Below are 13,750 nucleotides of genomic sequence, written 5' to 3'. Positions count from 1 at the left end.
GAGCACAGGAGGTAGCTGACCAGTAGCAGTGACTTATGGATGCAGCTGTTCTCATAATAAGTTTAAATTAACAACTTCTAATAACAAAAAATACATCAGTTACTGCTCTTATTAAGGAAGAGTGAGATATTCTATAAAACATGCTTTCATTTACTTCTACGAATAAACCAATTCTTTAATCAATGGTACAGCCTGTTAAAGACCAACTTCAACCATCTATTGAGCTATTTTAAAAGCTTTCCTAGTGGTCTCTTGATCATGAAATAGCAGTTTTTAAACCAAAATGTAAAAAATTGTGTTGTTTCTTTGGAACATAGTTTCTACACAGCGTCAGTAGAAATTCACCACTGAGTTGTGAGCGGGACCGCTGGGGCAGAGAAACCCAGCCCCCCCACCCCCTTCCCTGTTGCTGAGGGCTCAAGGCAGGGAGCTTGTGGCCCGCCCAGCATTTATTTTCTACTTAACAAATAAGCTCTTCTCAAATGGCATTTTTGTCTGCTGCTGATTCACAATCATTTGAATAAAGAAATACACACAGAAATGCATTTTGAGCTAAATTTTCTTAATATTTGTCTTTCATCATGAGAAAATGCCAAAAGAACATGTTAAAAACACCAGAGCCCAATTAAATCACCAGCATCCAGGTCCTCTTCAAACTCAACAGACGGCCTCATTGATTCATCTCTTTTATCACACAAGATCTCTGAAACCTCTTTAACTTTAAAATGTTATGATACATATAACTTAGTGAGGAAAGAAAATAAACCCAACTATTAACTAAGATTTAAACATGCTATTGCTGCAAAATCTGCTTCTAGACAGACTGCCAAAACAAACACAGTTACTCTTACCAGAGCTCCGCTACTGAGGAGGATCATGAAGATGATCATGGTCTCAAACCAGTTGTGTTCCACAATCAAGTAGCAAGTTTTTCTCAGGAACCACCAGGTCTTCCCCCAGCCAATAGTAATGTCTACATCACAGCACTTATATTTGGCAACACAAGCTAAAGAAAGAGAGGGAAATAAATACGATTCAGAAACACAACATTACCTATAACCTTAGTCCCTGTTTTAAATCTAAATGGTTGTTGCATGTATCTATTTTTCTAACTAATTAGTCAACAGGATTGTGTATTTTGGTTACTAGTACTCTTTAAAATCTTACATTTATTTGGTTGCAGAACGTATGACTAAGTGGGTTTCTAATATCAAAGGAAATATCCAAAGCTCAGGGAAAGTGATGTTACATATAGATTTTGTTAGTTAGCTAGTTTTCTTTCTAGTATTCTCATTCCTCATAATTCAATTTCATATGCTACTGGAGAAAAAAAACCCTGTTAGACAGAAACTATGCGTTTTTAAAATTTTTAAAGATATTAAGTTAAATAAAAGACTTATATTTTCCTTTAATTAAGGAATTTAAGCTGTTTTATTTATTGGATAAAAAATATATTAAAAATACTTGGATTTTATTGTAATTGTATAACATTAGATGTGCAGCCAGTCTCACAAACAGCTTCCATGCATTAGTGATCCTACATGAAGAAATAATTGTGTTATTTCCACACAGCCCAAAGGAGTCTGGGTGTTATGGGGTGGAGGTAATCAATCCAGCTGGAGGAGTGGACTCACCATCTGTCCAACATGGTTCTGGTTCCATGTATTCCTCCACTGCCTCCACTACCACCACTTCTTCCACATCTGGCTTGATGTCAATGGTGCTACCCTCAGAAGAACTGGTTTCATCCAACTGTTCAGAGGCAGATGAATGAGTGAACATGCAGGATACACATTAGCACACATTGCATGAACAGTCAGGCAGAAAGTTACAGTTTAATAGTTGACCTTAAATCATCATGTCCTCTGGGACCAGTAAGGAAACATACGATTCATGTTATTTTCTAATGGTATTTGCTGGGACTTTCAGTGGGAAAAAAAAGTTTGCGCCAAAAACTGTTCTTACTCTGATGTACTTTACAGCAATCACAAGTATCATATTACATGTACATGATGGCTGAAATGGAATATCAAATGACAGATCATTTGCACTAGAAGTCTACTAAATGCATTTCATCAGAAAGCATACAGTATGTCAGTGGGCATTCATTCTTCCAGCCAGTCTGAATGATTTAAGTATCTCTACAGGGTAATGGAGATACATTAGTATCCAAGCATGCCAGAGAAAAAAACACACATGCATAGTTTTACTGTTTGGAAAGAAACTGCAGAGTGTCAGGGAATTACAAACAGAATCAAAATGGAACAAAAACTTTGAGGTAAGTGCTAAGTGGTGATAAAGTCAGAGTGAATTGTACATAATGTATTTTTATGTCGGCTGAAAATTTGTCATGTCTGACCTCTTTGCTGTTCTCAATGTCAGATTCACTGCTGAAGTCTTCTGTGTTGAGGTTCTCGAAGTCAGATTCTCCCACGGCTATGGGCACGCAGACCGTCAGGTTTGGGTTGTGGATGAATGACATGTGGTCCTCATCAATCATATACTTGCCCACACTGCTACCAATACCACTGGTTGTGCCGTTGCCGTTTTTGGCATAGTCTAGGTCACGGTTGATGTCTACCCCAGTGTGATTAGCAATGCAATTTGGCTTTTCTTTATACATGTCGTCTAAAGGCTTCTGCTCATCTTCCATTGGAGATCTTCTTAGAAGACTTGCCACCAGGATGCGCATCTTCGCCTTTATCCAAGCAATGCCCTTCTTGATGCGCATGACGGAAATCTGAAGGTTGTTGGGCTCACCATCGTCATCAGTTGCAGCCAAGTTGTCAGCGCTGAATGAGCTCAGCAGCAAGGCAAGGAACAAGTTCAACACCTTCAAATACACAAACAAAAGATTTATAACTTTTTAACTGCGAATTCTTCAAGATTTAACATTCTACTAGCTTCCCAGCTTGGACACTTACCACAAGGTTGCCAATGACCATAACCATCATGAAGACAATAAGACACATTGCTTGGCCAGCAACCTCCATACAGTCCCACATGGTCTCAATCCATTCACCGCACAACACCCGGAAGACGATCAGGAATGAGTGGAAGAAGTCATTCATGTGCCAGCGGGGTAGCACACAGTTCTCATTGATTTTACAAACACAGTCTTTGTAGCTCTTTCCAAAAAGCTGCATGCCCACTACAGCAAAGATGAAGACAATGATGGCCAGCACCAGAGTCAAGTTTCCCAAGGCGCCCACAGAGTTACCAATGATCTTGATCAGCATGTTGAGGGTGGGCCATGACTTAGCCAGCTTGAACACCCTCAGCTAAAGAGATGAGTGAAAAAATAGAGGTGACATGGTTAATCACCAAACGTTCTCTTAACTGTTCTATGTTTGAGATATAATTTGATTTTGAAAACTGTTTTAACAAAAGCTCAATTAACTTTGACTTAAAGATACAAGATGTGCATATTTATTTGTTCTGAAAAACAGACTACACAAATACTTGCCAATCGGAATGATCGCAGAACAGAAAGGCCCTCAACATCAGCCAGAGCCAGCTCCACCAAACTCAGCGTCACAATAAATCCATCAAAACAGTTCCATGCTTCCTGGAAGTAATAGTAGGGATCCATGGCCACAAGCTTGAGAAACATCTCACCCGCAAAGATCCCAGTGAACACCTGGAGACAGAGATTATCCAAAAATATTGGTTTACCCACAACAACATGCTGCACAGGATGCCCAGTCTGAAATGTGGCAGTGAAAAAACACAGACCCATGTTAAAGAAAGAAATCTTGTTAAGTGATATCTTCATTCAGTAAGATCTGAAGAGAATTAATATATAGTATGTTGTCCCTGCCCTGCCTATGCAGCTATTAAGCTGCCATGTTTCATCATGTTGCTTTAGTTTAGGCTTGTGCTTTCTTTGCATATTTCTTACTCATGCTAACTGTACAATATGAATGTAACTGTCTTCTCAGACTCCTAATACTGGCATGTCCAAAGTTAGGCTAGTGGGCTAAATGCGACTCGCATTAAAAATAATATTCTTGTCATAAAATCAATATCATGCAGCGTCAAACCCTTTCTAAGAACTGTGTATTATTTCTTGATTGTGATTTGCTACAGTAGGGTTTAACATTAAATCGATTTCTATTCCTAGGATCGAACGACATGGATTTGTTTGAGAAAGAATCAGATCAAATCGACCAATACCATTAAGAAATGTTTCAAAATGAGATAAACCAAAAATCGAATTGAAATAGGAAAATACCATATGTATTGAGACACTGTATGTTTATTTTACTATAATTTTAAAAAATAAAAATAAAGAAGTGCATCACAGTAAACAACACAAATGTGATGGCAGCAAAAAGCCATCGCAAATTGTTAGGAGACATCTTCTCTAAAGAAAATAGGTACTAGTCTTCTTTACAATTTGTATTAAAAGGTTACTTTAATTTATATTTCACCTGTTGTGTGTCTGTTTTTGTAGCAATTTGACTAAGGTAGCAGATCCAACAAACTTCTTTGTGTAGTAGAGACAACAGGTATCAAGAACTAATATTAAGTGGCAGCGGTTTTTAATGTTCTTTAAGGGTTTTCATATTAGCTCGTGCTGGTTTGCGGCGCCTTCCATCCGTGAAACCCGAGTTCGACTCCGGGCTGCTCCCTGTTCCCTTCTCTACCTCTGCCGGTTCCAAGCCCGGTTTGAGAAGGTTGCGTCAGGAAGGGCATCCGGCGTAAAACATTGCCAAATCTACCATGCGACTTGTTCGCTGTGGCGACCCCTGATGGGAGAAGCCGAAAGTGGAAGGAAGGGTTTTCATATTTGCTTGATATCACACTTTAACTGCTTTATCCTATAATGCTTCTTTTGTCAGTTTGTTTTTCATAGGATTGATTCAATGGGGGACATCTAAGAATATAAGATATAGTAAACTTGAATGCTGCAGCATGCTGTCAGAGACTAAATTTGAAATTGGAAGTTTGTTTGTGTCTCTTTATAATTATGCAACATTTGCAACAACCAAAAAATGCATATGTGAGGGCAAAAACGGAGCTAAACATGCGGTTGCATAAATGAGAAATCACATCTTTACCAATGTAAAATTGCTTGTTTGCTGTTTTTTTTAAATTTATCTCTGGATTTACCTCTGGATCTCCCCAGACAGTTTTTAAGAGCATACTACGGTAACTTGTGGATCCCCATACTAACTTCTGTAGTTGAACTGAATGGTCACTGTGTGGAGAACGCTCAGATTAATGTTTATTTCTTCTCTGACAGAATTGCCATATAGATTTTAACATTGGGATAATCTAGGTCAAAATCACCAATCAGTGGTAATCTGATATATCCCCAGGATCAAAATATTTCTTTTAAGATGAAAATGTGGGGTTAATTATTAATTAGAGAAGACAATAGCAAATTCCAGAGGTCCTGACACTAACGCCAATGAAACCTTGTGGGATCAGTTTCTTTAATGTGTTGAGAATGACCAAAGGTTTACTCACAATGACAAATACAGTTTGAAAGGATCTAATCTGATAACATTATGTTTCTTTGGACTCAATGATGAAATATTTTTATACTTTTTTTTTCCAGGACAAAAGGCATTTATTGTATGTTGTATGCCATTAAAATTCCAAACTATAAACTATACTAAAAAAAACAAAATCATTCATTGCAAATTGCATGCTGGTGTTTTACTTCTCACCTTTGTAAGTTCAAAAACATATTTTTCTAAATTCACTGTAGTACTTGTGGGACATTCATTGTATTATAAACTAAATAAATAAAATAAAATAATGCATTATTCTGTTTAAATAGGTATAAAATTCTTATCAGAGACCATATGTAACAAATGCTCCAGTACTAGTACAGACAAGGGGGGTCATTGTGCTCTAGCCTGCAAAGATCCCTAATAATTTATGTTATTATAAAAAAATAAGTAGATAGTCACAGTAATATATACTGTTACATAAACAAGCCTTCAGCTCACATGCAGATCAGTTTTATTATGGTACTAGGACATTTTACTGAAGTCCAAGTCCACTACCTCGTGGTAGAGTGTCCGCCCTGTGACTTGAAGGTCATGAGATCAAATCCAGGCCATGTCATTCCAAAGGCTCTAAAAATGGGACCCATTGCCTCCCTGCTTGACACTCAGCATTGAGTGGTTGGATTGGGGGGGGTTAACCACCAAATGGTTCCTGAGCGTCCCAGGGGATTGGTGAAATGTGGAGAACAAATTTCACATACCTAGTTGTGTGACAGATAATGGGACTAAAATGTTAAACTTAAGTCCACTCTGATTTTGGCAATTTTTCCACAGCTCTGAATTTAAAGGGGTCTCTATCATACAAAATCATTTTTTTTGAGCTTTTAAGTGTATTATAATGTTCATTCCTCTCTAGAAACCACCCCAAAGCAGTATTTGGATCCATTTACGCATTTCTGAGCATTCCTCTTAAAACCTGCACTCTGAGCACCAGCCCCTCCCAATCCATGAAAACAAGCCGGTTCTCACATTTTGACGTAGACCAGTGAGAACAGCCCCTTCCAGGAAGAGTCAGAGTTAGTTGATTTAATATAGAATGTAAACATGGCTAAAACCAAACTTTGCCTGTGTCAAGACAATTTTACTATATGACTGTGTCAATTTTTCAGGGAAACCGACATGAATGTTAAGTTACCACATACTCAAGTTACTACATACTTGTTTACTTTATTGCGAGATAAGTTTTTAACAAACTAAAAATCATTTTCTTGAGATAAGTTATTATCTAGTTGTTGAAATGAACTGAAAAAAATATTAGATACAGTTGTTCTCCTTTGATAAAAATGATTAAACAGAAATAAATCTTTTGATATAACAAACTGATGAATTGTGTTACATTCGTCTATGCAAAAGACTAAATTGCATTGATATCAATTCTTTTTAACTTGTGTAAAAGTAAAAAAAATAACAAACCTCTATGAATATTTTTATCTGTGCTAAGTCTTCTATTGTTAAAAAAGTACATGTATGTTTATTATTTTGATAAAAGGTAAAACAAGCAAAAACAAAAGCATTTAGATCTTAGAAATGACTGTGCCAGGAATAAACAAGTAACTTTAAAAACCCACTCAGATGAAAATCAGGTTCTTAGTATATTTAAAATGTTTCTGTTGCATTCTTCTAGTGATGGTGGACATATGTAAAAAAAAAAAAAAATTTAGCTTAAAGCAGCATTTCTGAGTATTTCTTTATTCTAATTATTGAGAAACAGAAGCCGTCTTTTTTTGGATAAAATTTGCATAGTCATAATTTATAAAACTGTGGGAATGCTTTTACAATAGATCAAAAGATGATCGGAGTGGAACTTTAAGTTAGTTGGAAGCAACTTTCACCACACCTGATAGCTCAGCTTTGGAGTCCTGAAATTTACAATCTGTCTGCAAATTTTCAGGCATCTAACTAGACCTCTTTTTTAAACATGGAGCTGATATTCTTTATGCTTTAAAAACAAATGAAACAAAGAAATCACATTTTGGAAAGAGAGTGTGTTGTGAATTTTAAGCCAGAATTCAGGCACCATTTTAAAGATGTTTATTGATGATGAAGTATTAACACAGGCCTCCCTCCACTCAGCCAATCAGCAGAGAAGAAAGCTGGTTCCTGAAGCTGCACTCATGCAGGGAAAGAAAGGGAAAATGTGTGTATGCGGGGGAAATAAAACACTTTAAGTCCCTTTCAAGTCTGAAAAGGAGATGAAAGTGCTGTCAATGATTGTCCAAAAATAACATCCCTTTTCTGAGCTCAAAGGAAACAGAACAATTCTTCAGGTGTAAATCTGATTTGGCTGTAAAAAAAAAAAAAAGGTAACAGAAAAAATGAAAAGTACCACTCACCAGATTACCCACAGAGAGCATATTTTCAAAGTCAGTAGTCATGGGGTAATGCTCCATTGCCATGAAGAGGGTGTTGAGGACAATACAGATAGTGATGGCCAGGTCCACGAAAGGATCCATGACTATGAGGTTTACAATCTCCTTGATCTTAATCCACAAGGGGCAGCATTCCCAGATCAGGAATGTGTTAGAAAATTTATACCAGCATGGCGGACACTTTCGCTGAGACTCCTCCAGCTCTGAAGACACAACGCGGATCACACATCAAGACCAAACATAAGTGTGTGCAAAGGCATAGTGCATGCAATGCCTTATATGATAGAAAACTTGTATGCATTGTATGTATCTGGTACCATTGGATATGCAAAGCAGATAAGCAGGAAATTCATGTCAAGCTATTCAAACAATGAGAGCAGCCCTAGTTTAAGAATAATGAGAGCAGGTGGGTAAAAGTGGCAGTACCCTCCACTAGTGTGTTGGTAATGACGCTCATGACACTGTTGGCCCGCTCTTTCCGCCCAAAGGAGGTATTGAGCTGGTCCACAGACACCATCAGGGAGCCCGACAGCTTCTTCTTCACCTCAACCTCAGTAGTTGGCTGTCAGGAGGAGAGGAAGAATCAAGCACCCATGGAGAGGACATGAACACCATCCCACATACCCACCGGTGGCTGGCGGAGGGAAGTGCACCACAGCATTGGCAGGCTAAGTAATAGAGGATCCGATTTTGGGGGAAGTTTCACTCTTTTTGATATCAATGCTGGTTTGAAGGATAATTTGTATTTTTCGTGAGTGTGTGTGTGATGTAAATGCATGCAGATATCAGCCAAAGTGTGAGCAGTGATCTAGGGCTATTTGACCTAATTGTTTTTGAATATAAATGCTCATCCCAATTTGATAAGAAATGGGCTGGAATTTATTGTGTGAGTAGAACTGTTTCTGCATGAATGCATTATTGGTCATGTCATGCAAGAATGGAAGCTTTGTTGCCATTGCAATATAATCATTAGGTTGTTTTTTTATTGTTTCCCAAATCTGGCCATTTTAGTGTCACTTGCAAATAAATTCTAACATACCCTCCTTCTTTGAAACCATATAACTTATATTGCAACCACCAAGTAAAGAGAATTGTGAAGAGATCATATCGAGGCACGTAGTTCAGATCCATCCAATTGTCATGCATGTGCATGCTCCAAGTCAAAGAAAAGAAGAGGAAAATTACAGTCAACATACCCACTGTCTATGTCATGCTCATTCTAATCTGGAGTTCAAATCTACCATGCTAACTAGAGTAAGACAAGACTAATTTACTACTGTTGACCAGGGACAGTTGAAAGACAGTGAAAGGTAAGGACAGACAAGGACAGCAGCCCTCTTTTGTGTCTCAAAACATTTCAAGATGGCCTTACAGGATGGTTTGTGTGTTACTTTAATATCTGCTCTGATATGCTCTCAGAGGGAACTGACAAAAGCAGTTTGTTTCCTCCTCCTTCTACTGCAGATCTACCCACACACAGCAGAGGACCTGAACGCCTGGAGGAATACATCTCCACGCCGGAGCCTGTTGGCTCATCATTACCAACTGTTTGACAGCAAAGTCGTGTGTTAAAAAGAAAAATTGATCAATCTGTTGAATATTTTTTCTAAATCTAATATCTCAGTGATAGAGCAGCAGATTGAAAAAACATGTTGCTGATAAACGTATGATGGGTTAAATTGATATTTACATATTCAACACTGATCCCTTTATTCAACCAACAAAACTGACTGGAATTCACTAACAGAACCAGCTCTAGTGACCTATGAAAAACAGCTAAATTCCTACGCTATGGTTTAATCTAACTTCTCCATCCTTTGCCTACTGTTGGAAGGCAGCATTCACTGCGAGGGCTGGGGGAGGGGTGGCACGAGCGCTTAGCCAAGAGATACATACGGACTTGCAAAGATGACAGAACAGAGGAAAGAGCCAGAGAGAAACGGACGAGAGGGGGCCCATGCCTAGATAGGTCTACTCACTGACTTCCTTACACTGTCATCAGTAGCTGCCTTATCTATTTTCACCTCAGGCAGAAGTCGTCCACCGGGCCCAGTGCCGATAAGTGACACCACTCCGTTGCAGTCCACTGTGCTGTTCCTCTTTCCATGGAAGCCAGTGTAGCTGTTCCGTCGGTAGGGGCTAAACAGGGAACCACGCCGCTCTTCGCATTCTTCAACCGTGCTGTGTTCATCGTCTGCAAATTCGTTCTCCGAGCCCACATCCTTGCTTCGGCCCTTGAAACTAAAGATGCTGCTCTTGCTGTTGTGGCGGGAGAGGAATGGGGAGCCAGGAATGCTAAGGAGGGACTGGAGAAAAGAGACAAAAGTACTTGAGGGGAGGCGTTCACCTGTCTGATGCACTTTTCCTCTTACAAAATGACAAACAAATAGTCTAAAACCATAAGGTGTTTGTCATCAGTTCTTGAAGTTAAAATAAAATGCAGGATATAGGAGCTCAAGCTTGACTCAAACAAACCTGCAGGATTGCTCTATCTTAAATATTTATATTTTTACTGTAAATAATTCAAAGCTTGGACATGTCCTTCAATATCTTCAGCCACTGTGTTCTCCTCTGTGTGTGCATTTTGCAAAACTGCACAGTAAGTTCTAAATGTTCACTTTTTCTTGACTGGATCTTCTGTTGAAGGTTATTTTGTTCTTTTTTGTCAACAAGAAATATCAAACATTCTATATACAGGGGTCACATCGCTGTATTACAATCACCTTTTGCAGTTTCACAGATTTTTTGGTTTAACCTATCATGCTTTTTTTTAACAGTGCATTGTGTTCTGAAACCTGATTGGCTGTGGACCATTGTCAATCAATCTCCTCCACAAATCAAGAATTATTTTCCTACCTGGTTCATGATGGAAGACTTTCGACCCAGGCGATTGTCAGGAAAACGGAAGCGGCTCCTTTTGCTTCCATCATCAGACTCGGATTTGACAAACTTCTCGCTGTCCCCCTTCTCCTTCTCCTGCTCTTTCTGTCGCCACTTCTTCTTACGGTTTCGCCGTTCTTTGGCACTCTTAGAACTAAGTTTTGACATCTCTGACGAACTGCAAGACAGATGCCCCCCTCCATCGTCCTCTACTGCATCCTCTGACACTGTACCAGCAGATGTTGCCATGGCAGCAGCCTACAAAGAAAACAGAACCTGAGTGAAGCCTGAAAAATGAGAAACACAAGTCAGTAATCACTTTGGTTTCCAAAACAGAGTGTGAACCTGGGCATCCTCTTGATTTTTCTTTAGCTGCTCCAGCATAGCCTTGAACTCTTCCTCTTTCTGCAGGGCCTCTTCCATGGTGGCCTGGTTCTGCTCCTCATAAGCCATGGCTACAACAGCCAGAATTAGGTTGACTAGGTAGAATGAGCCCACAAAGATCACCAAGACGAAGAAGATCATGTAGGTCTTCCCTGCTGCCCTCAAAGTCTGGAAAGAGAAGCCGGAGCACCAAAGGAGGGAGACAATTTAGCTCACTGCAAAACCTAACAAGCAGCATCATCAGTGGATTTACGCTGCATCTCTTTTCTGAACTTCAGATGAAAAACGTGACTTTGTGTGGAATTACTTAAAATAATGTGGCAAAGTAAATGAATAACTCCATGCCTAAAAACAAGAAAACTCAATGATTTAAATAATCTAGTAGTTGACAAATATAACCTAAAACAAAAAACTAAATTTGGTTTTTATGATTAAAGGTTTCTTTTTACTTTATTTATACCATGGTGCGGGTTGAGTACTCAATTCTGATTGGCTGCTGGGTGTGGATTAAAGTGATAATCTACAGGGCTAATGCAGGCCTAAAAAAGAAGTTCCAGTCACATTACTTAAATGTTTTAGATCACTACACTGGATTCTTTAAAACTAAATTTAGCTTTATCATCTGGTCAAAAACAAGCGGTAAGAGGGAGACTTTCTGTCTGATCTGATGCTTTATTTAATCCATCGTGGCGATCAGCATATGTATCTCTTTTCTTTGCCTCTACAGTCGAGGTCGGTGCTGGTTCAGCGGCGTGTTGTCATGTTACCGTGACGATCATCAGATCGCCCAAAATCTCTGTCTGAAACGTTAATATTTTATCCTTTCTGTCTTATACTAATCCTGTATTTCAAAAACATTGAAATATAAACAATCAAAAACATAACCTAAATTAAGAATGTGAATTTAAACAGTAAAACTAAAATAAGGGCAATCCACAACTCTGTCTAAAACAGCACAAAGATAAGCAGCAAGATGACGGTCAAGTCATTCCTTTTGACTACACAAATGTACACCACAGGTGGGAGTTATCAGTCCATAGGAGCATGTGGCTGAAAACAGTAAACTGAAGACATGGGAGTGTCAATTTATGAAAGTAAAACTCAAACACTGTGTAGCTCTACAAACACAGGTCTGGCTATCAACAGTATGTCAAATGTCTATGAGAGTCAGAACAGATTAGCCTCCAGACCACTAGATAATTAGGAATTAATAATTATTGAAAATCCAGACGCTTTTGTTTCTGGTTTTAGCACTGATTTTAATTTTTTATACCTTTTGGGAAAGATCATAATGACTTGTTTTTCCAGGTCTACTTTGACCATACAAACAAGTTCTTCCACTACATGATTTCAATGATCAAATACAGGAATCTCTTAAAGGGGCTGTGGATCTAAACACTGATAAAATGTGTGCATGTGTCCAAGACTGCTGTGCTTTAATAAATAGTTGAAGAACTGTGATGTTTCCACTTGAGCAAATGCATAACACTTCTTTCCAACTGTCAAAGAAAATAACCTTTGTAGTGGTTTTTGTTATTAGAAGAAAAAAGAATAGAGAATCTGAGAAGCATTAACTGTTGAAACTAACTTTTTTAACATGCATTAGTTTTAATTTTTACAGCTCTGCACATGCAGTTAAGCCCGAAATTATTCATATCTGCCGCAAATTATGACTAAATGTTACTTTTATGCAAAGTTGCAATTTCTTTTGCTTGGAAATGACATAGGAGTCTCCCATATGGACATAGGGTGATGTAGAAGAGGCATCATTGCAAAAAATATAAATAGTTTTTCTTTACATTTAAACAGGTGACATGTCCAAACTTTTCCGGGGGGATGAATAATTGACAGTTATTTTTAAGTACACCTGTCACTTAAGGGTTTATCCACAATTGGTAAGAATTATTTAAATGATGACTTTGGAATTGAACTTTTCTCATGCACTTCTTTTCTAAGTTTTGTTTGTAGTGAATCTGCTCTTAAAACAAAGGCAGCAGAATAGAATTACGTGTGCACTATGACAGTATTGACTGTTAACTGCTAAACCATACATTTTTATTTATACTAGTCATTGTCATGAACACATACAAGCTTATATTACCAGGATGTTGACTATTAACCAGCACACACAAATCCTAAGAAAACTGTAGGTACCAAATGCATGTTTTAAATGGTTAAAGAAGCCGGGCTTGTTGACATTTCTGCTTTACCAGCATATAAAGGTTTTCCCAGAAGTCCTGTGTCATGAGTCGGAACAAAGCAAGGAAGGCCCAGCCAAAGCTGTCAAAGCTGGTGTAGCCATAGTTTGGATTCCTCCCAGCTTTCATGCATGTGTAGCCCTCAGGGCAGCGGCTACAAGGGGAAGACAGACAGGGAGAAAAACACCATATAAGTACTTTAGACATATAAACGCCATCTAACTAGTCTTTAAGCAAACTAAAAGGCTTTTATTTTATAATCAATGCATTTGGGGAGAGGCGGCTCACCCAGAGTCTGAGCTGTTTCCACAGAGTAGGGGGTCGAGCTGACCATGCAGTTTGTAAAAATTGGCTGCAGAAAATTAATAATAATTTAACAATCATCCCATTAATATTC

At 38.5% G+C, this 13,750-nt stretch overlaps 1 protein-coding gene across 5 annotated transcripts in view; it reads right to left on the bottom strand.

Moving 5' to 3' along the window:
- LOC101168288 (sodium channel protein type 8 subunit alpha) overlaps window positions 1-13,750 on the bottom strand; it is a 45,094-nt gene that overhangs the window by 17,282 nt on the left and 14,062 nt on the right. For 3 of the 5 annotated variants that reach the window (XM_023956567.1, XM_023956565.1, XM_023956566.1), the window contains exons 8-19: window positions 13,642-13,705; window positions 13,366-13,507; window positions 11,117-11,323; window positions 10,748-11,029; window positions 9,883-10,197; window positions 8,318-8,453; window positions 7,856-8,094; window positions 3,467-3,640; window positions 2,925-3,281; window positions 2,360-2,833; window positions 1,635-1,752; window positions 852-1,006 (exon numbers count right to left, since the gene is read on the bottom strand). In XM_023956567.1, the coding sequence (XP_023812335.1) occupies window positions 852-1,006; window positions 1,635-1,752; window positions 2,360-2,833; window positions 2,925-3,281; window positions 3,467-3,640; window positions 7,856-8,094; window positions 8,318-8,453; window positions 9,883-10,197; window positions 10,748-11,029; window positions 11,117-11,323; window positions 13,366-13,507; window positions 13,642-13,705 (2,663 nt within the window). The remainder of the gene's footprint in view (window positions 1-851; window positions 1,007-1,634; window positions 1,753-2,359; window positions 2,834-2,924; window positions 3,282-3,466; window positions 3,641-7,855; window positions 8,095-8,317; window positions 8,454-9,882; window positions 10,198-10,747; window positions 11,030-11,116; window positions 11,324-13,365; window positions 13,508-13,641; window positions 13,706-13,750) is intronic. The other 2 variants (XM_023956569.1, XM_023956568.1) reach the window with 1 other exon arrangement.

The sequence above is a fragment of the Oryzias latipes genome, chromosome 7 (assembly GCF_002234675.1).
Source record: "Oryzias latipes chromosome 7, ASM223467v1".
Taxonomy (NCBI): domain Eukaryota; kingdom Metazoa; phylum Chordata; class Actinopteri; order Beloniformes; family Adrianichthyidae; genus Oryzias; species Oryzias latipes.
Note: the sequence above shows the minus strand (reverse complement) of the source record. Positions and strands in the feature narration are given on the sequence as shown.